This window comes from Syngnathoides biaculeatus, chromosome 22 (genome assembly GCF_019802595.1).
Source record: "Syngnathoides biaculeatus isolate LvHL_M chromosome 22, ASM1980259v1, whole genome shotgun sequence".
NCBI classification, from domain to species: domain Eukaryota; kingdom Metazoa; phylum Chordata; class Actinopteri; order Syngnathiformes; family Syngnathidae; genus Syngnathoides; species Syngnathoides biaculeatus.
In genome coordinates this window covers 15,383,288-15,411,243 of record NC_084661.1, presented here as the reverse complement: position 1 = coordinate 15,411,243, position 27,956 = coordinate 15,383,288, and the positions used below count along the sequence as shown (strand labels likewise).

Genomic DNA, 27,956 nt, shown 5'->3' with positions numbered 1-27,956 from the left:
ATTCCTCGGCCGAGTCCAGAATGTAATGTTTGCAGTATTGAGGCGGGCGAATCATTGGACCCCGGGGACGCCCCCCCAGGTTGTTCGCGCCATTCCTCACACTTAAGGCCGCGGAGCAGAAGACGCTGGGGACACGGCGGGAAAACCACACCGGGGTGGTCAAAAGCGACTTTCACCCTCCGTACGCCGCCAACTGGCCAATTCGACATCCTGTCGGGACGCGTTCACACACACACACACACACACGGAAAATTTGGGAGTCTTGAACCAAACATGCGTGGTTTTGGAATGTGGGAGGTCGTGCCTGCAGAAACCCCACCCAGGAAAGCTGGAGTTGGGATTCGAACCACAACCTGAGAATTTCACACTCTCCTTTGCTTTGTCTGTCGCTCCCCTTTAAAAACTTTGTTCCGTTCTACTGAATGACAGTAAATTCCATCCAGCAATTTTCTTAGCCGCTTATCCTCACGAGGGTCGCGTGGAGCCTATCCCAGCTGTCAACGGTCAGGAGGCGGGTGGGGTACACCCTGAACTGGTTGCCAGGCAACCGCAGGGCACATCGAGACTAACGGCCGCACTCAGAATCACACCTAGGGGCAATTTAGAGTGTCCAATTAATGTTGCATGTTTTGAGGATGTGGGAGGAAAACTGAGTGCCCACCTGGAGGAAACCCCATGTAGGCACGGCGAGAAATCAAAAATCAAATGCAAAATGCACACAGGCGGGTCCGGGATCGAACCCGGGTCCTCAGAACTGTGAGGCCAACGCTTAACCAGCTGCGCCACCGGATACAGTACCTGTATTTTTTCAGAAGGATTAAAAGATATTTGAGTAAAGTAAAAAGATGTCATAATAATAAAGTACACGTAAATGTAAAACATACATAAATTCTTCATAACCCGGCTAATATTATACTTGTCTCAGCATTTTTTTTAATAATTGAATACGGCGCTCGGAGAATTCAAAAGCTTCGCCAGGCAGCCCTGCCTTTTAACCATTATATTTTATGTGCGTGCGTCACATTATATTTAGAATAGAAATATCCCGTTGCAGACAACATGCGGGATTGCAAGAGAATAAACAAAAATCCCTCTCCGGTTTCACGATAGCGCTCGTAAAAAGAGGAAGGCCGCCGCGCGCCACACGTGGACGGTATTACGATCCGCGGCCGAGAGCGCTTAACGCCCGGTGGGCGCTTGTGTAGGTACACGTGGAGTCTCCAAAGAAATCCAGTGAGCTGTCGGCGACTTAGATAAAAAATAAAATGTTCTACAACTTCAAAGGCAGGTTTTCCTAGAGGCCCAGAACTCAATCGACAGTTCACGTTAGGTCATAAGATTACACTGAGAGGAAAGTTCCAGTTCTGTCTAATTTTTTTTGCATCACACAAATGGGGTGTGTAGACTTTTTAGATCAACTATTCTAAGCAGTTTAATATACTGAAAGAAAAACAAAATGCTGTTGGCGACAAAAGAAAACTGTTAGTGAGAGGTTATAACATTCAAAACACTTTTTATCTTTGTACCAATAATTTGGTAGAAAGTTGCTGGTAAAAAAGCAAAATATGTTGTTGCATTGAAACATTTTAAATGTGGCAATTATTCATTTTTAACTAAATATGTTTTAAATATATTTAGTGATTTTTTTTAACTTAAATATTTTATAACTTCCAATAAATGTTCTTAATGTTCTTCTTGGATCATTTCTCAATTAAAAAAAAAAAATAATTGAAAATCCTACTTTAATTTTTCAATGACTGATGTCAATTTTTTTTGCAAAATGTATTAAGTGCATTCAAGCTTTTTTTTTTTTTTTAATTGAGAGTGCTTCAGATTCTATTGCATCCAACAACAACAAAAAAACTGTATAAACGGACGCTGTAGCTCAGATTCTCGCTTTATTGGTCAACTTGATCAAAGACTACAAAACGAATTCACAAAAAAAAAAAAAATCTCTTTCAAGTAATCAAATCTGTACAAACCTAAACTGTATTTTTTTTTTTTTTTTTTTACAGCTCTGGCTCATAGGAATCTGAAGAGTTGTGCATGTGTGCGACATGCGCGCACCCGCCCGCACACACACGTGGAGATTTTACAGTACGGTGGGAAAAGGAAAACAAAATACGCCCCCCCCCTTTTTGCGAGGTCCCGCGCATGCACGCCACCTGCTGGCAGGGGCCTGCCGGCAAAATTTCGTCACGTCGGCCGCGCCGCCGGCCGAATTGCTTTTTCAGTCAAATTGCTGTACAGACGCGCGGTGTGGTTTCAACCTTTCCACAGGAAGAGTGGCAGGAGACCAAGAGAAAGAACGAGAGAGAGAAAGAGACTGAGAGAAAGAGAGAGAGAGAGAGAAGAGGGGGCGTGGAAAAAAGTACAATTCTCTAATACGTTCCCACAAAGGTAACAACTCGCTCGCCATTTTAATGCGCACTGGCACGCGGGGCGTACATTCACTCGTTGGCGCACTCGCTCTGACAATTTGTAACATTAAATGTTTTAAGAAGTACAGATAATAATAAAAAAAAAAAAAAAAGGGAGAAAAAAGCCCTGGGTAAAGGTTTGATTTCTGGCTGTTTGCTGAAAGAAAGGAGAGGTAGAGAGGAGAGGAAGGAAGGGTGACAAAGGTCGTGGGGCTCACTACTGCTGTCATTTCTTAGCTTTCCTCGGCGGGGTGACGGGGCGCCCCGAGCCCATGCTGCCGCCGCCGCTGTAGAACAGCTTCTTGTCTGCGGGCTTGAGAATCTGCCAAACGGAAAAAAATCAAATCAAATCAAATAAAAATCCACTTCAAAATAAATGCTTCACCGGTTACTGAAATATGATCTCCCCTCGATCTGCTCGCAAATTCACCGACGCATTGCGAAATCTGGATTACGCTTCCTAAATTGACGATCCACTGTATGTTCATTCGACGTATCGGAATTCTCGCTCACCTGGAACGAGCACATGAGGGTCTCGTCTACGCTCATCATGGCGCCGGCGTTGTCGAACTCGCCGCAGTAGTTCGGGGCGGAAAACAGCGTGACCAGCTGCCTCTTGGCAAAGAACTCGTAGCCGTCCTCGACCACCTGGAACACAAGCACGGGTGAGCGTCAAGGAGGTCTCCAATCAGAGCCACTTCACCCAAAACATTTTTTTTCGAGAGCCCGTCCCAGGATGTAGTGATTGGCTGGCCATCTTCTGAGTTAAGTGTTGCCAAAAGGGACGAAGGGAAAAGGCGTAGTTTGGTGCCACCTGCTGACAGAAGGGAACACTTCATCTCCCCTTATTTTTCATAGTGTTGCAAAAGTGAACTGTAACCAGGGGTGTGTAAACTTCTGTGCACAAGGGGACAAACTTTTTTTTTTTTTTTATGTACGATTAGGCCAGGTCATTTGTAGCTAAAGTATAAAAAAAAAAAAAGAAAAGTGAAAAAGTTTATAACTACATTGAGGATGGAATTTTTTTTTAGGGTTAGGGTCTGTTTTAATTTTTTTTACAATTATAATCCACTAATTATGTAATAAAATAAAGAAGTTCAGTGTAAAGTTGTCAACTATAGACATATGCTTTAATCAATACACAATTTGAAATGAATTAGTACTGTTTTATTAACAAATTACTGAATGAAATCTTTAAAAAATAAAAAACTTCATTAGTACTCCAACCTACTAAAAGGGTAAATCTGTAATGGCTTATTGATGATTCAACAAATGTGAAATGGATTTTTTTTTTTTTTTTAATTCCAAATTGAGCTCGACTTCCATGCTCCCTTGGCACCAGATTGCCACCAGATGGCGCCAAAGAAACACTGCTATTGCTTAGCCTAAGCATAAAACCGTTTTTCAGCATGTTTTTTTTTCTTTTAACCCTAGAGAGTACCAAGACATCCAAAAAATATGTGACCCCATGGGTTCTCTAGGATTAAAGCAATTATTAATAATACATGTATTGATATATACAGTATAACTATTACAGGGCTGTTGATATCGTCAAACAGGGGCTCTTACTTTGCCCACCCGTGCACCAAACTGACCTGATGGGCCCGGCAGATCAGGTCCATGTCGTGCTTGTGGAGGAACTTTGTGACCACGTCGGCGCCGAACGTGAAGGAGACGCCGCGGTCGTTCTCGCCCCAGCCCAGCACGTCCTTGTCGGGGTCGGCCCACAGCAGGTCGCACAGGAGGCCCTGGTCGGGCACGTCGGTGGGGCGCATGACCCTTCGCACCTGCTCCATAGACTGCAGATCCGGAGACAGGCCTGGCGGAGGAAAAGGGGATCAACGTGATGGGCGGATTGTATGTTTTGGTTCTCGTCCGGCGGAACGGGACACGATCAGACTTTTGCCCTCGTGATTATCACAATCGTCTGTTTATATATTCAGCAATGTGCGTGTTGACGGTTGAGACAGATGATCGTGTCGATCCGGACTCTGCGCTACCGAGTCGCAATGCAAAGAACACCTGGAATGAGCCGCTCCCTGTTATAACAGCAAATACTGCACTAATTATCCAGGACAGAGGTGGGAGGAAGTACCGTTAATCTGAAAGTCTCATGTCCGTCCGTACGTACGTACGAGTTTTCAAGCGGGGGGGGGGGGGGGGGGGGCGAAGGGGGAGTTGAGTCGAGTGCCCGACAAAATTTCCAGAAAGTCAAATAAGATCATACAATCTTGTTCAGTTGGAACATAAATTGGAGTGATAATGCAGTTTCTGTTTTTGTCAGTATTACGTAACATTGCTTTAATGACTGCCTGTACTTCTGTGTGTTTGTCATAAAATGTAAACTTTGTCACAGTCGCTTGTTTAGCTGGAGCACAAGAATGTCTCCTACTGCAAAATAGAATTATTAAAAATAAAGTTATCTTTTTTTTTTTTTAATTCCCTTGACAGAATTGAACTCTCTTCCCCCACCAAACTGATCTTCGTTGTCATTTTAAGGTTTTCTTGAGGGGGTGGGAGTTCAACTTGTGAAATTGCAATTCCTCCAATAAATGAATAATTAAAAAAAATACAACTTTTTTTTTTCCGTAAAGAATTTTTAAAGAAATCATTTTTCATGAGAAAACGTCTTTTTCAGGAAAAAAGGTTTCATTTTTCAACGCTTTACCAGCTGATTCACCGTGTCACCTATTCCATGTTTTATTCTCCCAAAATAGAAATATTTTTTTCCAAAGACATACTTTCGAAAAGTAATTTTCACTTACTAAAATATATTACCTCATTATATCAAGTGTTATTGTGGTAATATAACCCCCCCCCCCCCCAAAAAAAAAAAAAATACTCATAAAATTGGAACTTGTCAGGAAAAAAAAAAAAAATAAACATTTGAATGCATCTTAACATTACAACAGACTATAAAAAAAGGCAAATTTTGAGTTGCTATATCATTGAGGGGTACATATGGTAGTTATGTTTAACTGATTTTGGTAAAAATTCTCCCCTGCAAGAAATCCCCAGACCGAAACGGCTTTCCAAATACATAACCACTACTTCTACGAGTCGTCATTAAGCGTGACACTCCCGCTGTGAGTCAAACTGAAATTAAGATGGCACGGGGCCTTGAAGGTCGGGAGAAGGCGGTGTTGACAGTAAACACCCGACAGCGACGAGCGTTTGTTTGTTGTTCTTAGGACGCTACCTCCATGGCAACAGAAGATCTTCTCGTCAACAATGGCGGCGACGGGCAAACAGTTGAAGCAGTCGGTGAAGGTCTTCCACAGCTTGATGTTGTACCGCCGCTTACCTGTGCACCGAAACAAAGAAAAAAATTATATATCAGTGGTCTCTTATCTGGGGACAAATAAAATCTTTCAAGGCTCACCCTGTTGCATCACATTCTTCAAGTATTTTACGTAATAAGGGCCATAAAGAGCACACGGGGGTGATCACACTGCTTGATCACGCTGTTGAGCCCGAGAGCGCAATGTAGCTTCAGGTTGGCGGCGGACCAACACTTGATAACCGAGAACAAACTTCAAGGCTTTTGGGGAGGAAAATCCCTTCTTTGTTCATGTGTGGGGAAACTGAACCCATTTTCAAGCTCCGCTATGGGAGTCAATATATCCCACCTGGATTTGAATTTGAAATGTCAAGTGATGACATTTTGAATAGATGTATTTCAGTGTAACTTTTCAATGTTAACAATTCAACCGGCCACAATTCACTGTCTGAAATTCACCGTCGGTGCCACCAGGCAGGGTTATTTCGGGTCAGAACCGAACAGCCAGCCAATCCAGTTATGCTTCCTTAGTATGTGACGTTACGTGACAAAGAAAGCTTAACTGCGATTGGAGGGCTGTTCGGTTCTGACCTGAAGTAACCCTGCCTGGTGGCACCGACGGTGAATTTCAGACAGCGAATTGTAGCAACGATTGAAAATGTGATCACTTAACATTTCAAATTCAAATCCCTGTGGCACATATTGACTTCCATACTCCACTCACAGTGGAACCTCTAAGGCCTAACATTGTAAAACTAATACAATTTCTTTAAGTTTAACACATTTTCAGGAAGAAAAAAAAAAGCCTCAAAGGGTGAATTACCATGTAACAACAAACTAAATGCTTTTTTCCCCGCAATTTGTTATTTTTAATTCACTTGACTATATTTCTTTTCCCAGAAGATTGTATTTGACTTTAAGAGAATGATTTCAGTTGCTACGTTGCGGTTTCCAGTGTTTTGTTTGCTCGACACTGTTGCGATAAACTCAGACAGAAACTAATTACGTGAACCTGTGAGACCAGAATATTAAAAAAAAAAAAAAAAAAAAAAAAAAAAAGTGGAGACTCACACTCATCGTAGAATCCGTATATCCTATTAATGGAGGCACATTCGTGGTTTCCCCTCAGCAGAAAGAAGTTCTCCGGGTATTTGATCTTGTACGCCAGCAACAGGCAGATGGTCTCCAGCGACTGCTTGCCTCGGTCCACGTAGTCGCCCAGGAACAGGTAGTTGCTTTCGGGCGGGAAGCCGCCGTATTCGAAGAGCCTCAGCAGATCGTAGTACTGCCCGTGAACGTCCCCTGTTAACGCAAACGCACCGACATTGGCCGCCGTGATTCAAAAGTGAGAGCATCCTGCTGGAGAGCGGCAGTGGCTAAGAATAGAGGAGTGTTCACCGGTGCCTGATTTCGACCACTCACAAAAATTCAGCTTACGAACATTTGTGACATGCAAACAACCATCCATTTTCTTAGCCCCTTATCCTCACGAGGGTCGCGGGAGTGCCGGAGCCTATCCCAGCTGCCAACGGGCAGGAGCCGGGGTATACCCTGAACTGGTTGCCGGCCAATCGCAGGACAGACGTTGAACATTTCCATGTTAATTACTACATTTTTGTAATTTTTCCGCGGATCTTCATTTTGTGCGGCAACAATGAATTGTACCAGAAAAAAAAAAAGCAGCATAATTAAAAAACAGATGGGTTAGGGTTGCAACTAACAATTATTTTGATCATTATTCTATTGATTAATCAATGAATCAAACAAAAAAAGAAAACTACTTTTATACATTTCCATTCCATTATTCAATAACAGGGCGGCACCATGGATCAGCTGGAAAGCGTTGGCCTCTCAGTTCTGAGGACCCGGGTTCGATCCCGGACCCCGCCCGTGTGGAGTTTGTATGTTCTCCCCGTGCCTGCGTGGGTTTTCTCCGGGCACTCCGGTTTCCTCCCACATCCCAAAAATTGCCCCTGGGTGCGATTGTTCGTTTGTCTCCATGTGGACTGCGATAGGCTGGCAACCAGTTCAGGGTCTGCCCCGCCTCCTGCCCGTTGACAGCTGGGATAGGGTCCAGCACTCCCCACGACCCATGTGAGGATAAGCGCCTCAGAAAACGGATGGATGAATATTCAATAACAGGACCTCAAACTAACAGTGTAGAAAATGCACGTAAATTAATACAAATTCATTAGGAATCAAATTTACTGGTTTGAGCCATAACGTGTCAGAAAATTGGCTAAATAAAAGCAGATTTTTATGCACATGTCTTATTTCTTTCAAACAGAATCAGTTTGATTTCACAAAGATTACAGAAATATAAAAATATTTACAATTGAGAGGGTGAAATTGAGGGTTTTAAACAAGGTCACTAAATGATTAAACACTGATCAAAATAGTTGATTGATTTGACAATCAATTAGTTGTCCATTACTCAACTCAATCAGTTTTGTGTGTCACTTTACGGGAAACTTGAACCCCCCCCCCCCAAAAAAAAAAAAAAAAATAACACCTTGATGCAAGCATGCTTTCCCTCTTATTTGGAGACCCGTGCAAATGAGAGTCCTCATTTTCTCTACGTCACGGGTGTCAAACTCAAGGCCTGTGGGCTCAGATCCGGCCCGCGACGTGATTTTATGTGGCCCGCGAAGGCTGATCATGTGTATCAACTTCCATCTGTGAACTAAAATTTCAAACTCTCCTATCACAAATGATGACCGCGATATTGCAAGCATTTTTGTCTCACCATACATCAACAATAGTTGAAAAAAAACCCATTACCCTTCATTTCTGATTCCAAAACTAGTTGATACATTTGATGTGTAAATATGATGGGCCAAGTAAAGATTTTTATGGTTTCAGTCATAATGTCCCTCTGACAGACACCATAACTAAAATGCGGCTCGAGACAAAAAATGAGTTTGACACCCCCGCTCTTCGTGATGCTTTATGATTTCCTCCCATATTCTTGACGGGCACTGAGGAATACTTGGGGGAAAAAAAATTGTCTTAAATTTACATTTGAATACATCTAAATGTGTTTAAAGCCTCTGGGAGGGGCAAAACAGTTTTAAAAAAATGTTTTCATATGGTCTCTGCATATCGCGGGGTGGGTCTGGAACACATCGCCGGCGATCTAATGTAATACACGAGGGATACGGACGGGACAGTGATAATTTCTTCAGGATTCAGCGCTGATAAGTACTTTGGCAGACATCCCAAAAACCTCTCACCACAAATCTTGAGAGGCGCCTCGAGTTCGAGCAGGATTGGTTGGCTGAGGAAGATCTCCCTGGATTTGAGGCAAAGGCCCCGGATTTCATTCTCTGTCAGCTGGACGTTTTTGCCAGGTCTGGAACCTTTCACTGCCACCCGGGGGAAAGGGAAAAAGAAAAAGAGAAAGAGAGAGAGAGCAGGCGAGAGAAATCAACAATCAACCTCCGACTAAAGACATAAACAGACATATTAGAAATAGTATAACTCCATTCCAAGAAAAATAGTACGGCGCAATGCATTTTATCTGTTTTCGAGCATTATATTTCAGACTGTTAAAACCGTTACACTGGGACTTTTCTTCATTTCCTAAAACAAGAAACTTTTTTTTTTTTGCGCTATCTTAAAAATCTAAGGTTAATAAAAGATAAGCGAAGTGTGACCGTATTCTTCGCAAATTCATTTTCCATTTTTGCACATGCAGTTGTCATGCTCATCTTCATCTTATTATGGTGGAGCAGAAAGTGATTGAACATGTAAGGATCTGTGGTTATGTATTAAAAAAAAAAAAAAAAAAACTTGTTCCTTGAATTTTAGTGCACCAAATTCACACGAGTAATTAAACTACTGGAACGGTCTCGTGCCAGAGCAACTACAACCTACGTAGACAACTTTAAATGTGAACACTCACTCGCAAGAAGCAGCTGTAGACCACAACTCACACCCAGACCTCACATGCAGACTAAGGCAACCTGAATCCAGCTCTTGAGGGCTAGGCCACACCCCTTAAAGGCACACATCCAACACACGAATACTACAGTATGCACGCCAATTACAGTTTAAAGGATAAATTTTAAAAAAATATATATGCTATCACTTTTTTATTGTGCTTATTATAGTCATTTTTTGGGGGGGGTGAACCTTAAAGACTAATTTATTTAAATCTGATTTTACTTATGAGTAAATTGGGTTACAAACTCGAGCAAGGAACCATTGTAGTAATTTTTGTATCAACAGTTATGTTTCCCACCCAGATTCTTAATCAAGTTCTCTAAAAGGAACTTGGAACATGGCAGCAGGTGTAAACAGTTGTTAAAAATTACATCAATGTTTTCAAATGCCGTTTTTTTTAACATTAAATTTAATGAATCGTAGGGATGGGTCGCGACCACCGTCGTAAAGTACTGTACATTGTTCCCCTTGCAACGATAAAGCGCTAATCATTAGTCAAATGATTGCGCGCGCTGTTTTTGCCGTACTTTTGACTAGTTTGTGGGAAACACGTTCACCAAGCATTATATGGAAGAAGTGTATCTATATTTAAAGGCGTAAAGGCACGTAAACAATGTGAAAATTAATCTTGCCGAGCAATTCAGTTAAAATTATATGGTTTTCAGGATGTGAAAAGCGAATATTAATTCGCTAAGTGTGTTTCAAAAAGAGGCGGGGGTGGGGTGGTAAATGTAATGTATATAGTGAGTGGAGCATCGTTTACTCGCCTATGAATTTAGCTTAAAATGGCTACCTCGCTCGGTGGAAGAGGTATCGAGCGAAATTGTGCAAGTCTTACCTTCCAGCAGACGCTGAATGATGGAGTCGATGTTCAGTTTGTCGGCCTCCGCCATAATTTCCCTCAACTCCAAATGTTTTTTTTTTTTAATTCTTCTTCTTACGAATAGCTACAAGTCGTAGTAAGGAGTAATAGCGGCTTCCTGAGTAATTTCAGCTCAACTAGTTTAGCGACAGCGCTTAATCGGCTATCGTTAGCCAGCGAGCTCGCTAACCTTGGAGGGGGGGGAGGAGGGAAGAAGAAGAAGAATGGGCAAGCCGAACGGCCGTCTTTAGCTTTTACGGAATAGCCGTCATTCAATTCGAGGACCGAACCGAGTCAACTATTTCCCGTGAGATGTCCGAATTCGAACGAGGATTGTCGACGGATTACGTTGTTCCTGCCGTGGCCGCTTAGCACCATGCCATCGACAGAGGAGGCGGGGGGGGGAGAGAAGACTGAATGAGCGTTAGCGTAGAAAGCTCGGGCGGAAGTGGCAAGGAAAGAGGCCGCTTGCCTATTGGTCTATACGGAGATGGGGCGGGGTTAGCGGGATTCAATATTTTCCTGCAGAGGTCGTTTCCGGTTTCTGGGGACGTTTACTCACGCGACAGGAATCAGTGATTTAAAATGGCAAAGAAACAGTTTTTCTGCACACCACGGACGCGTTTTCTGCAAATTTTTATACTGGATGAAGGGACATCCACGGGAGCGGCAAGAATGGGAGGGAATTACGACGTACATTGGCATCGGACTCGCAATGACGCAATGATCCAGCCTTTCCCCACTGTACGAGTTCATACTTGTGGACGTGTGCTGTCAGCCGGGCTTTCTCATCTGTAAAATATGTCCCTAGCCTAGTTTTATTTTCAGTATGTTCGTTAATGTGCACCGTCCTTTCAAAATAAAGCAACAAGACATACGTACAAAATCAAAACAATTGACATTTTACAGTTAATGCAAGAAAGGAAAAACACAAAATAAATCATCTAGTAGTCTTTCTTCTACGAAGTGAATGTTGTACCTTTCTAATCCCTCCCATTCATCCATTATTACATCATTTATATTGACCAGAAGTCACCAGCACGGTGCCAAAAATGTGTTCACCAGTGATGGGACATCTGGAAAGTGTTATATATTAATATAGGTCCTACCTTGTTCAATTATTGTGAGAAATCATTCACATCATCATCTTATTCACATCAATGAACATAATCAATAATTCGAAGTAAATGGGCAAATTCTTATGATGGCCACTGACATACACGGTATAGTTAACCACATGCAATATGGCGGCGATGTTGACGTACTTTTCGGCAAAGGCCCAAATACCCGGATGTTTCCGCCCATTCGTGCTCCCCCCCTGCTTTACTGTTATGGTGACGTTCCATACGGACGCCACCACCTTACATCTGTTTCTTTCCTGTACGAACTTTATTCATTTTAACGCCGACTGCTACTATACAACACATCATGGGGACGGAGGCTGTTAAAAGTTCGTAATCTACCATTTTCTCTTCAACAACCGTAACCACAAACAGCGACCATGAAGCTGCTTCATCGGGACATTGAAAAAGATAACGCCGGGTGAGTGAGCTAACCTGGTTAGCCATCGTAGCCAACCTCTTTTTACAGCTGCTGTCCATGTGCCTCGTACCATCACGCTTGTTGACATCTCTTGACGAAAATAAAATATCCATTAACATATCTACATTCACCCATATGCATACAAATAAGCTGCCGGACGTCTCGCCAGCTAACTGACGTGTAAACAAACACTGAAACGTTGCTATGTGTAGTGTTTCCCAGCTTTCTTTGTGTCAATGTTCTGAGTTATGTTTTAACATTATTGAATGACATAATCATCACTCACCTGCCATCTGCTTTTGCAGTCAGGTGACTCTGATGCCGGAGGAAGCGGAGGACATGTGGCACACCTACAACCTGCTGCAACAGGGGGACAGTCTGAGAGCGTCCACTATAAGGTACCCGCCCGGGAATTGTCGTTGAATTATTTATGAGTTATTCGATTAATCGTTGAAAGCCGAGTTGAGGGACATCTTTAGGTGGACTTGGTTTATCCGGGAGGTCCGCGGTGCTGTCTGGCATCCCTCTATTGTCCTACTTGAGAGCCTCCCCCTCTGACCGCCACAGGAAAGTACAGACAGAATCCACCACGGGAAGCGTGGGCAGCTCCAGAGTTCGCACGACTTTGACGTTATGCGTGGAGACCATCGACTTCGACACGCAGGCCTGCCAGTTGCGGGTCAAGGGCACCAACATCGAGGAGAACCAGTATGTCAAGGTCGGCGCTCATTTCCAATAATTGACGACTACCGTAATTTCCGGCCTATAAGCCTCGAATTTTTTTCCACACGCTTTCGACCCTGCGGTTTATGCGGCGATGCGAGTAATTTGTGCAATTTTTTTTCCTGACGGCCGCGGGGGAGGGGGGGGGGGGGTCAGAGTGAGATCGGTGGAATATATGTGCCGAGGAAGTGACTTTTACCGGTCCGGCCCAGTTACACTGCGCTAGTGTGTTACTGCCGTGTCGCAGTGACTTTTACCGGTATGTTTTTTTTTTTTTAAAACTGGCCCTGTTAACACCGCGGTGCTAGCATTAGCGCTGCAGCATTAGCATTAAACTCTCTGTGTACCATCTTTCTTTGTAAATATCTCGCGTTTCAATGTCGTTTTCAATGTGGGCACTTGCGGCTTTCACACGGCTGCGGCCTATGTACGTACCAAATGGTATTTCCTTTACAAATGTGCTGGGTGAGGCTTATCACCAGGTGCGCTCAGACCGTCACACCGGGAATTACGCTACTTCCGTTGAATCACAAATATCGGCTATCGTTGGGGTTCCCGCATCTCTACAAACCAACATAATACATAGTAAAAATCAATACTTCCCTTCCGTTTAAAAAAAAAAAAAGTGTTTCGCAAGTGCATTGTTCTTTTTTTTTTTTTTTAAATAAAATATTTTCTCTCCCCCCCCCCTCATCAGATGGGTGCTTACCACACTATTGAGCTGGAGCTGAATAGAAAGTTCACGCTCGCAAAAAAGAGCTGGGACAGCGTTGTGTTGGCCAGAATCGGTAAGTGGGAATTGTGTAAAAGTTAAGAGTGCCTTGTAAAAGTTGAAGTCCCCCCCCCCCCCCCCAACCCCCCAGTGAAGTTGACCTACCGGTGGGTGTGATTTGGACCATTATCCTGCTTCAGAACCCCAAGTGCGCTACAGCTTGTGTTCACCATCAAAAGCAGCAAAAATGTCCAAATTTGAGAAGAGCGAACGGGGGGGCAACAACTTTTCCGCGGCACCGTGTAAAATTTCAAAAATGTTCCTTTTTGCACGACGCGGTCCGTTCTCGCTGGTCCAGATGAGGCGTGCGACGCGACGCAGAAGGCGGACGTGGCCGCGGTGGTGATGCAGGAGGGTCTGGCCAACCTGGTGCTGGTGACCCCCGCCATGACGCTGCTGCGCGCCAAAGTGGAGCTCACCATTCCGCGCAAGCGGCGGGGAAGCTGCACCCAGCACGAAAAGGTCCATTTGTTTCACGCGGTGCGGTGATCGCGGTGCACGCGGGTTTGACCGGCGTCTCCTTGCAGGCTCTTGAAAGGTTCTACGACGCCGTCATGCAGGCCATACTTCGCCATATTAATTTTGAGGGTGAGTCGAGTTGTACGTCGTGACTCCTGCGTGTTTTATCACGGTTTGTCTGTTGCGTCCTTAACTTCTTGTTGGCTCGCTCTTCAGTGGTGAAGTGCATCCTGGTGGCCAGTCCGGGCTTTGTGAAGGACCAGTTCATGACGTATCTCTTCAAAGAGGCCGTGCGACAAGACAACAAGCTGCTGCTGGAGAACCGGCCCAAGTTCATGATGGTCCACTCGTCGTCGGGTCACAAGTACTCCCTTAAAGGTGACAAGGGGGAGTCTTGGAATAACTTATTGCTCAAGAGCAAGAGTACAACCTCGGTTCTCAACCACGATCCATTCCAGAAGGCGGTTCGAGAAACGATTTTGTTTGAAAACCGAATCGATATTTCCCACGTCTGCGTACCGAGGCTGCGCTATACACAATAACAACGCGCGTCGTGGATCAGCTGGTCGGGCCACACGCGTTATGTTATTTCTGGGTCTTGTCGCAGACATTCGAGTACCAATTTTTGAATATCCATCCATCTGTTTTCTTTGCCGCTTATCCTCACAAGGGAGTGCTGGAGCCTATCCCAGCTGTCAATGGGCAGAAGGCGCAGGGTACACCCTGAACCGGTTGCCAGCCAATCGCAGGGCGCATGGAGACAAACAGCCGCACTCACAATCACACCGAGGGGCAATTTAGAGTGTCCAATTGTCGTAATTTCCGGCCTATAAGCCGCAACTTTTTTCACACGCTTGCAACCCTGAGGCTTATGCGGAGATGCGGCTAATTTGTGCATTTTTTTCTTATGTCCGCAAGGGGGGCACTCGAGCGGAAAAGGTAAGAGTGAGGCCGGTGGAATATATGTGCCAAGGAAGTAACTTTTACCGGTCCGGCCCTGTTAGCGCTGCGCTAGCGTGTTACTGCTGTGTCTCAGTGATTTTTACCAGTATTTATTTTTTTAACTGGCGCTTTTAGCGTTAGTGCGGTGGCGTTAGCGTTAAACTCTCTGTGTAAATATCTCGTATTTCAACGTGGGTTTTCTATGCGGCCACTTGCGGCTTTGACACGGCTGCGGCCTTTGTATGTACCAAATGGTATTTCCTTTCCAAATGTACTGGGTGAGGCTTATAACCAGGTGCGCTCTGTAGGCCGTGTATTAGGGCAACGTTGCATGTTTTTTGGGATGTGGGAGGAAACCGGAGTGCCCGGAGGCAACCCAGGCAGGCACGGGGAGAACATGCACACTCCACACAGGCGGGCCCGGGATTGAACCCGGGACCTCAGAACTGCGAGGCCAACGCTTTCCAGCGGATCCACCGTGCCGCCAAAAACAGGAATATCTCTCTCCCTCGGTAATTAAGAATAATAATAATAAAAAAAAAAAAAAATCCCTTCAGTTCTGATTTAGGGTTACGTGGCAAATGTTCCTTCTGGTATCACACTTGGGTCTGCACTGCTGAAAAAAAAAGCGTAACGGGGGCGCTCGTACTTGTTTTGCAGAAATCCTCTCGGATCCCACAGTGACAAACAGGCTGTCCGATACCAAGGTGACCCTCCTCTCTTTCCGTACACAGCATACAGTGTCAATTTCTAAGCGGGATTCTTCAAATTCAGGCTGCAGGAGAGGTGAGAGCCTTGGAGGACTTCTACAAAATGCTCCAGCACGAGCCCGACAGAGCTTTTTACGGGTGAGCACGAACAGAGCGCGCCCATTTCGGACCGGCGTTCATTTCTGGCGGTGATGGACTCGCGTCTCTTAACGTTTGCTCACAGACTCGCTCACGTGGAGAGAGCCGCAGAGGCCCTCGCCGTTGACACTTTACTGGTCAGCGATAAGCTCTTCAGGTAAGTAATGTTTTTTTTGAGGGGACACATTTTACATGAGAAAATCTCACTCCACTGGCTAAAAAAAATAATAAATCAGTGTTTATCCTGAAATAATGGTGACCTTGTCTTAACGTACTCGCAAATGTAGTTACTCTGTTCAGGGTGAATTCTGTGCTCACTGTTTGTTTTTGCTTGTCTGCGCAGACATCAGGACGTGCCCACGAGAGCACGGTATGTTCGCTTGGTGGACAAAGTGAGAGACAGTGGTGGCAATGTCAGGTATGCCGTGGGGGGGTTACATGAACACGTTTGAGGTCATTTGTGGATATTAATTTTTTTTTTTTTTTTTAAATTCATGCAGAATATTCTCAAGCCTTCACGTCTCCGGTGAACGTAAGTTGCTAAAAAAAAAATGTACCGTAATTCCCGGCCTTCAGAGCGCACCTGGTTATAAGCCTCACCCAGTACATTTGGAAAGGAAATACCATTTGGTACATACGTAGGCCGCAGCCGTGTCAAAGCCGCAAGTGGCCACATTGAAACACAAAAAGACGGTACGCAGAAAAAGGTTTCAAAGTTGTAATAGCTTAGTTTAGCTTAACGTAGCTACAACATGGTAGCACGAACGGGGCTAGTTAAAAAAAAAAAAAAAAAAAAAAAAAAAAAAACATACCGGTAAAAATCAGAGACACGGCAGTAACGCAGCAGCAACACACTAGCGCGGCATTAACAGGGCTGGTTGAAAAAAAAAAAAAAAAAAAACCACAGGTAAAAATCACTGAAACATGGAATTAATACAGCAGCAACACGCTAGCATAGCGCTAACACTGTCGCGGCACTATCATGGCCGGTAAAAGAAGAAAAAAAAACACCGGTAAAAGTCACTCCCTTGGCATATATATTCCACCGGACTCACTCTTACCTTTTCCGCTCGAGTGCCCCCTTGCGGCCATCAGAAAAAAATGCACAATTTAGCCGCATCATCGCCTAAGCCGCAGGGTTGAAAGCGTGTGAAAAAAGTTGCGGCTAATAGGCCGGAAATTACATTACGTTATTATTATTTTTTTGCACGCCACAATCAGTGTAGGTTTATTCTACCTTGTTCCTTTAGAACTGACTCAACTGAGCGGAGTGGCGGCCATCTTGCGGTTTCCCATCGCCGACGTTTCGGAGGGCGAAGACGACAGCAGCTCAGATGACGATTGAGTATAAAAATATAGCTGAATTAAAAAAAAAAAAAAGTCTTGTAAATATTGTACGTGTATCTTTTTTTGTTTCCACCTGAATTCTGAGCAAAATGCATTTATACACTAAACAACAACCATTCATCTACTCTATGCACCATGCCGTCATATCTATCTACTGTTTCCAAAGTAAACAGACAATGGAAAAGATGCAAAAATATACAATTTATTATGCCATTTCTGAAAAATAACCAATTTGACCACTACCTTTCAATGAGTTACTGTACATGTCAAGTAAGCAGGATTTTTCCACGTGAATTCCACAATTCCTTACGCGTGTGATGGAGGTAAGCACCAAGCTTACTCTAGTGCCACCTGGGCTAAAGTGCATTCAAAAATATATCTTTAACCCTTACATACCGTTTATTTTTCTATGCAGATATTGTATGTTCAAAATTGACCCAGACGAAGAATACGCTCAAATTAATTTTCTAAATCATGTACTACAGATCTTCCATTATTAAATGGATGATTAATCCTTAATATTTCAGAGAAATTGTGTTTGTGGCATAAGAGCTTGCTACGATCTAGGCACCCTCACCTATGACTTCTGCTCCTATAGTCCCCAATATACATAAATATGTAACTCGGAGTATTTAACTTTGGAGTTTCCATCTTGACCCCGCAACAATCAATAGTTGCACGTGAAGTTTATATACTTTCAAGGTTCCAAAATAAATTCATGTCATGTAGTTTCACAATTTTGGATTCTGACCATTACCACACATTTCTTAACTGAAAAATTAAAATTTGCTGGAGAACAATCCCAATGTTCACAAACTGGGTAGCATATAACGAATGTTTCTTTTTAGTCAATTCTCAATCATTATACGTTAATCACGCCGTCACCACTTTTTGAAATTTATTTTTACTACTAACATGCATTTTATTGTAATTGAGTGGTGGAATTCAATTTTAAACTGTCTGTAAGGACAAATTTAGCATAGTTTCGAGACAGCAAAATGCTAAACCGTTAGCAATCGTTATTAGCATTAGCGCGCTCCCACTTTTAAGAAAAAAAAAAAAAAGCTACCATTGAGCTCATTCATACATCACGCTGTGTTACAATTTTCCAAATGCACATTTAATAGTGTTTAAAAATCAATTAGACAATTCCCGTTTTTCGCCATTTTTACCTGGTTAAATTACTGCGTGCGTCAGCATTAATTGTCCGTGTGAAACATTTGTTTCCCGCTGGTGCAAACAAAGTTCCGGTGAACTTTTATCGGCGGAAATTTTGCGTCGACTTATTTTGAAGTTAGTTATTCGATTCCCCCACCTCCAAAATGTTATTTGCAATTATTTAAATGTTTTGGGTCACTTTTGGGAAAGTCAAATCTCAGGCTGAAAGAATGACTTATCATTGTTGAACGTAAAACTTGTGATATTGTATAAAGTTTAAACTCTACGCCACACACCAGTGAGTCTTAAAAATCAAATCTATCAACCCATCTTATCATGCCATCATTTGTGGTCATCCAGCAGGACACTGGTAGTTCTTGACCCAGGTCAGATCCTCCAGAGTTCCCCAGTGGAGGTAAATAATGGAGCAGATAACCATAACGTGCATGATCTGGTGACTGTTACCCCAGTTGTCAAACAGGCCCGGGACGAAGCGCTCGGGGATCTGGACCACGTTGACCAGCCCGCCCAGCACGGCCAGGGAGTCCATGATGACGAAGAGGCGCAGCGAGTCGGGGCTGCCCGCCCCGCTGCCGTAGGCGCGGAACAAGAAGAGGCTGAAGCGGAACACGGCCTGCCAGAGGAAGGCCCGCAGGCGCAGGACGTTGGTGCGAGCCGTGGTGGCGCAGTAGATGCCGTAGGCCGACAGGAAGATGTAGGCCAGCAGCGCGGCCTGCTGCACGGCCGGGAAGCAGAGGAGTGTGATGTAGATGATGGGAAGGGCGCCTGGGCACAAAGAGGAGCACGGGAGAAGGATTTACTCCACTATACGAATTTCTTACCACGCAAGTCGTCGTCTATAGAGCTCGTGCACCTACGTCATCAAATCACGTCACTGGCCGGAAGTGCCGGTCAAGCAAACCATTCTTCATTGCTAAATCGATTGGAGACGCAAAAATACGTCTTAGAGCACGACACGCAGTTTTGTTAAACATTTAGAAGGTGATAATAAATGAAGGTATGTAGAAAAATGAGAGACACTCGGCATAAAGGACCCATATTCTATGTTTTCGCCGATAAGAAATTGGACTTTTATCCCGCTTGTCCTGGACAACTGGATCTAGTGAGTAAGTCGAGATTTACACGCAAGAGTTAGAAAGCGTAGAAAAGCCTGGACGCGTACAAGTACTTCGTTGCTGGATCTGTTCTCAATCAAGAATAAATCCCACATAATCGATGGAGCCACTCTGATTTCTTCAATACAAATAAATAAATTAGCCCTCATTTTACACAAACTCGCATTCATTATGATTGAGGGGAAAAAAAAAAATGACAAGTCATCTCCAACCTAAACGGAAGCGCGTTCCAGCCACACGTTGACCTACGTAAACATCACTTTGACAGACTATTTATTTTTTTTTAAATACGCATTAGACTCATTTGAGAAGAATGGGAGAGGTTTACCGAAGTTTAAGATGTGGCCGCAACACGCTTCTGTGTACGTTGTCCTTTAACTTCCTAAACGGCAAGTTTTCCACCAGACTGGTGCATTTGTGAGCACTATATACTGAATATGTATTGGTTACTACTATAAATAAATGTACTGTCTATACTATATCACGAGTGGATGTTTTCTCTACTTTTTAATGCTCGTATTTAGGAGTTATATGTTAGCATTAAGCTAGCAGACTTGTTAGCTAAAGTTATATGGTTTGAACATTTTCCCCATTTTGCGTTTCAACGTAAACTGACAAATGACTGTAAAGCAAACACATTTTGCCTCACATTTGAGGAACTTTACTTTTTTTTTTTAGCCCAGGAGTCAAGATCCCACCTAGCGTGTTGACCAAGCAGACGCCGACCATGTCCAGCGAGAGCAGAGTGTCGTACACGTGCTCCCCGCCGACGTGGTTCATGAACACGTGGTAGAGCACCGAGCCCACCGTGGGGCTGAGGCAGGCCAGGTAGTGGACCACCCCGATCCAGACGCTGTCCACCTCCCTCCAGGGGATGCTGAAGGGCAGCAGCACCAGGAACAGGAAGAAAGGGATCCCTGAGGAACGCCAGAGAGGTTTGAGGTTGCCGATCACACGGGAACATGGACGACGTTAATGCTTTGCTTCCCCTCCTGTAAGGGTGTTTACACTTAATCAACTTAGCGGATAGTCAAGGAGAAAATGGAGCGTGACTGCAATATTTCCAGGAGGTTACACACCGAGAGTTTTAGAACAGAGCAAGACAAATGAAACTTGAGAAAAACTGTGATGGGGGAAAAAAAAAAAAAAAAAAAAAATATATATATATATATATATATATATATATATATATATATATATATTCCAAATACTCATAAAATACTTGTTCAAATATAAATCAAGCATGGGAAAACTTGCGTCTAATAACTGAAAATGTCTGCCTGGGAGGTGGGGGAGGCGGGTACCAAATTTTTAAATGGTGACCTTTGGTTACTTCTAACAGTGTAAATACAGGGCAATCATAATATTTGGAAAACTTAAAATATGAGGCCTAACAACCACAATTTTACCAAACTTTAGACAAAATTTCATTTGAAAACACTCAGAATTCCGCAAATCCACGGAAAATTCTCCTCCCTGTAGCAAGCTACACTAGCGGAATTTTTTTTTTTTTTTGCCTGATTGAGATAAAAGTCTAACAGGCCACAATCAAGGAAATAACACTTTTTTCGTTTATGGTTGTTTTATATGATAACTTGAGGCGGCCATGTTGGGTCAGGAAGGGAAATAACTCCGTGCTAACTTTGACAGATGAGTTGTCCTCTCCTGCTACCAAATTATGGCTTCAGATTAAAAACACTTAAATATTTTGATATACTGAAGGATATAATGCGTGAAAATCATGATGTCCCAAAAATGGGACGCTGCCCACAAATGGATTAATCCCGCCCCCTCCGTGAACACATCCTTGAGCTCAAGTACCTGCAGCTTCAACTCGAGCGCGAGTACTTTTTGCCACCTCAGTTTGCATTTCCACGCTCATCTGCTCAAGACCCAGTTAGCGGCGGGATATTTCCAGGACAGGGATTCCCAGGGCGGATTACAACTAATCCCATTATCCTCATTACACACGCCTGTCAAGTCGGTTTTGAAAACCGGCCAGAAGTGAGAGTATACTGGACATCTGCAACGTTGTACGCAACCCCCGCCAGAACCAAGTAATAAAAGTTGTCCGTTACAATGAAAGCGTTCTGCGCTTACCGTGGCTGTAGATGTTACCCAGCTCGTTGTGCATGTAGAAGAGACTCCGCACACACTCGTGAGCGGTGGACGCCGGCCGATAGCCGGTCAGCACGTACTTGTTGAACTGAAGATGCGTCGGTGTTTTGGTGAAGTCCAACAGCCGCGGCCCCGGGTCAACCATGTTGATCCAACTTCCCCGGCGTCTTACGGCGGGCCGCGGGAGTCCGCGACGTGGCCGATTCCGCCGCCGCCGCCGGGCATCGCGCAGCTCGGGCGGAAGGTACGGCGGAGGCCTGCTCAACCTGGGAGCCGCTCGGGTCGGCGTGGCCCGCTCGCAGCCAATCAGCGCGCGCTTCTTAAGGATAAAGCGGGCCTAATCCTCACCGAAAGGCCACGCAAGCTATTGCCTCTCATCTAAGCGAATAAGTCAATCGCACCTTAACCTCGTTGGAACCGGATCGTTGGGGATGGCCGTGGCGGTTTCTGGCACGTGCGTGATGTGACGCCACTGGGCCTTCTTTTGGAGTTAATCTGGTTTGGCAAACCAGCTCATTTGTGAAATCAATATCTGGATTTATGTGTAAAAAAAAAAAAAAAAACATGCGCAAGTTGATACATTAGCATACATCCCTTTTCTTTCCCACTTATCCTCACGAGGGTCGCGGGGAGTGCTGGAGCCTATCCCAGCTGTCAACGGGCAGGAGGCGGGGCAGACCCTGAACTGGTCGCCAGCCAATCGCAAGGCACATGGAGACAGACAGCAGTCGCACTCACAATCACACCTAGGGGCAATTGAGTGTATACATTACCATAAATGGTATTTTACAGTTACATAAACTTTGCTTACCAGGATATAGTTTCACCCCCCCCCCACCTTCCTTTTTACTTGTGAAGGATCAACACGCATACACGAATCTGAAGTGTCTGATTTTAATCAAAAATACTGTACAAGAAACCACACAAGTAGTTATAAAACCAACATCAGCATGCAAAATAAATTAGAAAGTATTTTTGTTTTTGTATATAAATATGCAAGATATAGATTGAGGGAAAACCGACTGATTCAAATCAAAAACTGACAAGCAGAGGACCCAAAAAAAAAAAAAAAAAAACAAACCTGCATTTGTCAAAGTGTTTGCATGTACAGCGAACACGCAAGTGGAATTAAACTTGCATAGTACATAACGTAGCAACACAATGTCTTGGTTTGAATACTAAAAAGTAAAATATACAATCAGGAAGTGATGAGAAATGTACATTGGCAGGTAATGCGATGACGGCAGCGTTAGCCTGTGTGAAAGAAGATGGATTAAGCTTCCTATATTATTTACCTTGGTAGCCACTATTTCCAAGGAAGCCATTCAAGTCGTAGTTCCCATTTTGTGACCCTGAAGACAAATGAAACTGTCACAGAGGTCGTTTCAATTCATCGGCGGCAATAATGCCATTTGTGTCTCTTGCCTTGAGGGTGTAAATGCAGTTTGAGGTGCTGGCGGATGTGAAGCTGACCCGGCATCCGCTCGGGGTCGTCCGGCCGCTCCGATCCCCCGGCCGCGTCGGAGTCAAACGAGAGTCCGCCGGCGACCCTGAGGTCAGACGAGAGGTCGTCCGACCCCATCGGCGCGGGAGTGGCCGACGCGGGGAGCGAAATAACTTTGGAGAGGAAAATTATTTTTGCTCAAGCATGCTTTATGGACATTGTAAAATCTTAACAATGCTGTTTTACCTTCTGGTTGTAGTTTGCTTCCACTTATGTACCCCATGTTTTCTGAAAGGCGGCGGGAGAAACTTATATTAAATGACCGTAATGCCACTAAAATAGTTTTCTACACCCTTCAATTCCTAAAAAAGAAAAAAATTGATATGTTCCTAAAATGAAGACAACCCAAGCAATGACTCAACCCGCTTGAATATTGTGACTTCAGACTTGAACTCACCATATTTATTATTCGCCGTGTCCTCGCCATTGACTGCTCGTGACGGAGAGAAAGCAAGCACATAAATGACAAAAAATAAATATTTTTTGAAGATTTTTGTAAAATATGTGAATAGGCTGATCGCCTTTCAGAAATAGATTCAAGAGATTGGCTGTAGTGAAGTCCCTGGGCATCCACTAAAAGATTCAAATAAAATTACAATGTGTAGAAATGGTTAATATGTGCTGAATGATTTAATAATAAAAAAAAAAAAAAAAAAAAAAAAAAAAAACAAACCATGTTTCCCTGCAGCCTTTCCTTCACCCACAGGGCCTCGTGGCCCATAGGAATCTTCAGCACCACCTTGGGAATTACAAGGAGATGTGAAGGATTTTTTTTTTTTCCCCTTTTTAATGCTTAGAAAAGTCACATTTGAAGGTTCTCACCATAGTACACATTTGGTTCGAATCCAGGAAAGCCGGACTGATGTGGGGGGGCTCCTGGACCTGCATGGGGGGGGGGGGGGGGTAATTCAAAATGAGCTACATGTAGTCCACACAGCGGACTCATCTAGTTTATGGGTGAGTTTCATAGATGTGACGGGGAACTAGTTACCATTTTGGCCAGCAGCGGGATGCTTGAGTTGTGGAACAAATCCGACGGGTTGGACTTCATGGGGCGATCCTCCATAACCTGCACAAGAAAGACCGTTTCCATCAGAGGGGGAGGGACTGTACGTGTGAAAATGCTTCACTCACCATATTTTCCAGCCATGTGTCCATTGCTGCCACCACCAAGGAGGCGGCCAATATTGGGTAAACCACCGTAACCTGACCAGAGACGACGGTTACAGGCTCATTTGGGTTTTTAAATAGCCTTTCTACGCCACAGTATCAAATATTTATACTTACCATATTGTCCAGGTACACCTCTGCCCATATTGGCTCCACCTATAATTACATAATTCTAGATTTTCTTTGTAATCCAGAAACAAATCGTTGCCGGTTTGGACCTCACAATTATGCCTACCGTATTTTTCAGGTTTCACATCAGCAGCGGGTGAATAGATGCCGTAGCCTGCGTGAAAAATTGACCGATTCAGAAGCAGAATTAAGTGATTTTCAATAATCCGGTATAGTTCATACTGTAATTACCTCCATTGATTGCTGCTGGGGGGTTGGCACCAAATTGCAATCCGCCAATGCCTGAAGACAATAACAAAAAAGTTTTGAGAAAACCAAACAACGTCCAACAACAAAAACTCACCGTACTTGCCGCCGGATTTCTCAGCACCCATCCCAGCTGGCTCACCATAAGGCAAGCCCTCCGTTGCTGATGCTGTTGGGAGAAAATTGTGTTGCTGCAGCTTAAAAATTGATTTTCTTGACCAAATTACAAATGAAAATGTAACTACTTCCAGGATGAAAAACATACCACCGTACACCGGGACATTTTTTCCATTAGGACTGAAGCCAGCTGGCTGCTGCTCAGGCTGACCCACACCTGTAAAAGTCCACATTTCAGTGAATTCCACAGAAAAAGTCCCCCCCACCCCTACCATCTAGTGCGGCGCCATTGTAAGGAACCTGCAAAATCAAATCGAAAATTGGGGCATCATACCCAGATTTTGCATTCATTGTCGGAACACTCTGGCCGAGATCGGGGGGGGGGGGAATGTTCCAACGCCATGACATCCATTTAGGGTCGCGGGTGAGCTGGAGGTTATCCCAGCAGAGTTTGGGTACACCCTGGACTGGTCTCCAGTCAATTTCTCGAATCCAAATCGAATGTTTTAAAGTGGATGATTACATTACATACTAGCGTAATCGGGGTGGATACCAGCAGTGTATAGCCATTTGGATCGCCTGTGTCAAGCATTAAGTTTACCCAGGACCAACATTTCTTAAAGACTTCAAGATTTCATGTTTATAAACGTACCATATTGAAAATATATCGCACATTCTGCCCAAATATGACAAGTTTCGAAGCTTACCGTTTAAATTCTTACCCGGGTAAAAGCTTCCCTTGACATAGCCGGCTCCTGCAAGGTTGCCTCCTTGTCTGTAGACTAAGCATAAAAAAATAAAAATTCTAAAAAAAAAAAAAATTATCGTTGCGAGGGCAATTCTTTTGGGATGACGGAATTGGTTACTCACTTGACTGTTGGGGTTTGCCTGCATTAGCTCCGTATCCATTAAGAGGTGCAGCATAGCTTCCAGTTCCATAACCTATGGATACATGAGATCCAATTTCAAGTTTGATTGGGGGGGGGGGGGGGGGGCGCAACTGACGTAAATTTGATTTCCCGAGTTTGGAACACCATCTTTGTCACCTGACAACAAATGATTGGAAAAACAAGAACGGTACCTTGACTAAATAAGTTATGCACCACGGCTTTTTTTTTTTTTTTTGCATTGTGTGACAAGCTAAAATTTGACTTTCATTAACTAATAGTGAGGGAAGAAAATTGGAGCAGTTCACATAATTAATGTCACAGGTGCCTATGCACCAACAGTTTCTTGAACAGGCCAAACAAATACCGATAAAGGGCGAGCAACTGAATCCTGTTTTATAGCCTTGCCCCACCACCCAAAGATAAATACAATTCCAATCCATTTTTATATTCATATTCCAAAGGAGGCAAAAAAAAAAAGAAAAAAAAAGACCCCACGAATGTATGAAAATCACAGATTGTAAATAACACATTGGCTAACTTTATTTGCACCGTTTTACCTGCTGTAGGTATTTTGATCCACTGTCCATTTGGACCTCCTGGACCACAGTCTAAAATAAATGTGCATTTATTTTTTCCCCCACATCAAATACAGCATACCGTTCATTTTTGTATAGAAATCTTATGATAACTACTAGTATTTAACAGATTTGTTTGCTTAACTCCCCGTCCTTTGGCGACTGAGGCTCCTCCTACATTCTCTAAAATTCTGGACAGATGAGCAGGTTAGTACCTTTATATTTAGTTAAATTATCAACAATACCGAATATAAAAAATATATATATATATTTTTTTTTGGGAGGTGGGGCGGGGGACATTAAATTACACACCATGCAGCAAACAGAACACACAACGTGTCAGGCATGAATTACATTAAAGGATTACATCTGTTATACAGGCGACGGTTTTGTATAGAGGCACAAAAAAAAAAAAAAAAAAAAACTACATGCATGGCGCATGCTATGATGCAGAAATTTAAGATTAGCAACTTAAAGTTGAGTCAACGAACTTCATCACCATAAAACCCCAAAATGACTGGCGAATTAACTTTACTGATTAGCTAAAATAGCTGATCAAACAGCTAAGTTTCACATCAATTATGCATCAAACAAAAAAAAAAACAAAAAAATGGCCAATGTAAGTACAGATACTGAATGCAAACTACTAAAAATTTCAAGATTGTGTGACTTTTAAACATGCATAATCCAAGTTATGACTTGACTTGGGAGCTTTACCTGCTTGAAAGTTGGTCAAAACTTGAGCGACTTGCACTTGTCAAACCCTCTTGGTACTTGCCTTGAGGAAGGGCTGCAGGTGTCTCTCCTGCCGGTCCAGCTTCATAGGAAGCGACCTTCAGACTTTCGTCCGGTGGTCTCACGGGCGCTGACACTGGAGAGGCTTTAGGACCGAGCTTGGGTTCTTTACCCTGAGGGAAAACCAACGGATATACCGGGGTAGCCTGCGGCAGTACCGGCGCCTGCATGTGATGTTTCCCTTGCGGCATGGGTGAGGGCAGCTTCCGGTGCTGGTCTTGTGTCACCAGAACAAGCCGGCCACTGGTGGGCTCGGGCGGCGGAAGCGCGCCGCCTTCGATGATTGCTCGTTGAGGTGAGGCGGCCTCCCGGAGTGCTGAGCCCGGGTGCTGAGGTGAAAGAACATCACCTACAAGACCTTTGCCATTAAGCGCACCTGGCATCTTTGGACCTTTGCCGTACGGCATCTGGACAAATCCTGAGACCCGAACAAAAAAAAAAACAAAAACATTTCTGTATATTGTTCAATCTGATTACAGAAACTAACAAACAGCCGCACTCACAATCACACCTATGGGCAATTTAGAGTGTGCAATTAATGTTGCATGTTTTTGGGATGTGGGAGGAAACTGGAGTACCCGGAGGGAACCCACACATGCGTGGGGAGAACATGCAAAACCACAGGGAGGGCTGGGATTGAACTTGGGTCCTCAGAACTGTGAGGTCAACGCTTTCCAGCAGGGGCCCTAAATAGTTAAACAATTGGCATACCCCTATGATTTTTGTTTACATTTCCTTTACGAAATGCACACACTTTTCAGTCCGAGCACAGATACTGTACTCAGAGTTTGGTACTTTACCTGGTTGACTTTGTATGCCGGCAGAACCACCAAAGCCTGCGAATATAGACGTACATAAGTCCAACGGGTCATCCCTGTTTGGATATCGTGGAGAACTACCTTGGCCGGGTAACATCAGCCCAACGCCTTTCGCAGCCTGAGGGGGCGAGCCTGCACCTAGCCTTCCATATCCTGCATA

General features: G+C 43.9%; 4 protein-coding genes and 1 long non-coding RNA gene across 6 annotated transcripts; 2 read left to right on the top strand and 3 right to left on the bottom strand.

Annotated features, from left to right (window-relative positions):
• Positions 1 to 1,882: 1,882 nt before the first annotated feature.
• Positions 1,883 to 12,475, bottom strand: ppp1cab (protein phosphatase 1, catalytic subunit, alpha isozyme b). Of its 2 annotated transcripts, none has more exons than XM_061809985.1 (7): positions 12,336 to 12,475; positions 8,934 to 9,065; positions 6,772 to 7,002; positions 5,620 to 5,724; positions 4,016 to 4,239; positions 2,934 to 3,068; positions 1,883 to 2,742 (listed from the first exon to the last, which is right to left on the bottom strand). In XM_061809985.1, exons 1-7 carry the CDS (start codon positions 12,340 to 12,342, stop codon positions 2,647 to 2,649), a joined length of 930 nt encoding a protein of 309 aa, XP_061665969.1. In that variant the 5' UTR covers positions 12,343 to 12,475; the 3' UTR covers positions 1,883 to 2,646. The 2 variants fall into 2 exon arrangements, with proteins under 2 accessions (XP_061665969.1, XP_061665968.1); XM_061809984.1 differs by lacking the exon at positions 12,336 to 12,475 and adding an exon at positions 10,484 to 10,960 and having other exon boundaries at positions 1,884 to 2,742.
• On the top strand, positions 11,801 to 17,167 carry pelo (pelota mRNA surveillance and ribosome rescue factor). The gene is made up of 13 exons (XM_061809983.1): positions 11,801 to 12,049; positions 12,355 to 12,447; positions 12,617 to 12,767; positions 13,470 to 13,560; positions 13,843 to 14,006; positions 14,072 to 14,132; positions 14,220 to 14,381; positions 15,606 to 15,652; positions 15,720 to 15,793; positions 15,879 to 15,950; positions 16,137 to 16,211; positions 16,294 to 16,325; positions 17,044 to 17,167. The coding sequence occupies exons 1-13, from the start codon at positions 12,009 to 12,011 to the stop codon at positions 17,136 to 17,138; spliced, it is 1,158 nt and encodes a 385-aa protein (XP_061665967.1). The 5' UTR covers positions 11,801 to 12,008; the 3' UTR covers positions 17,139 to 17,167.
• Positions 17,027 to 21,697, bottom strand: LOC133495398 (progestin and adipoQ receptor family member 4-like). The gene is made up of 4 exons (XM_061809986.1): positions 21,535 to 21,697; positions 20,133 to 20,351; positions 18,313 to 19,084; positions 17,027 to 17,152 (listed from the first exon to the last, which is right to left on the bottom strand). The coding sequence occupies exons 1-3, from the start codon at positions 21,695 to 21,697 to the stop codon at positions 18,651 to 18,653; spliced, it is 816 nt and encodes a 271-aa protein (XP_061665970.1). The 3' UTR covers positions 17,027 to 17,152; positions 18,313 to 18,650.
• LOC133495399 (uncharacterized) lies at positions 19,080 to 23,119 on the top strand. Its single transcript, XR_009793558.1, has 3 exons — positions 19,080 to 19,425; positions 20,113 to 20,369; positions 22,984 to 23,119. It is a non-coding gene; the product is annotated as an uncharacterized LOC133495399 (long non-coding RNA).
• Positions 20,939 to 27,944, bottom strand: LOC133495394 (collagen alpha-1(I) chain-like). Its single transcript, XM_061809982.1, has 18 exons — positions 27,878 to 27,944; positions 27,779 to 27,814; positions 26,962 to 27,396; positions 25,589 to 25,660; positions 25,441 to 25,500; positions 24,867 to 24,935; positions 24,699 to 24,770; positions 24,587 to 24,637; positions 24,462 to 24,509; positions 24,344 to 24,382; positions 24,191 to 24,262; positions 24,048 to 24,125; positions 23,879 to 23,938; positions 23,730 to 23,795; positions 23,454 to 23,486; positions 23,243 to 23,284; positions 22,978 to 23,169; positions 20,939 to 22,904 (listed from the first exon to the last, which is right to left on the bottom strand). Exons 1-18 carry the CDS (start codon positions 27,891 to 27,893, stop codon positions 22,840 to 22,842), a joined length of 1,506 nt encoding a protein of 501 aa, XP_061665966.1. The 5' UTR covers positions 27,894 to 27,944; the 3' UTR covers positions 20,939 to 22,839.
• Between the last annotated feature and the right edge of the window lie 12 nt (positions 27,945 to 27,956).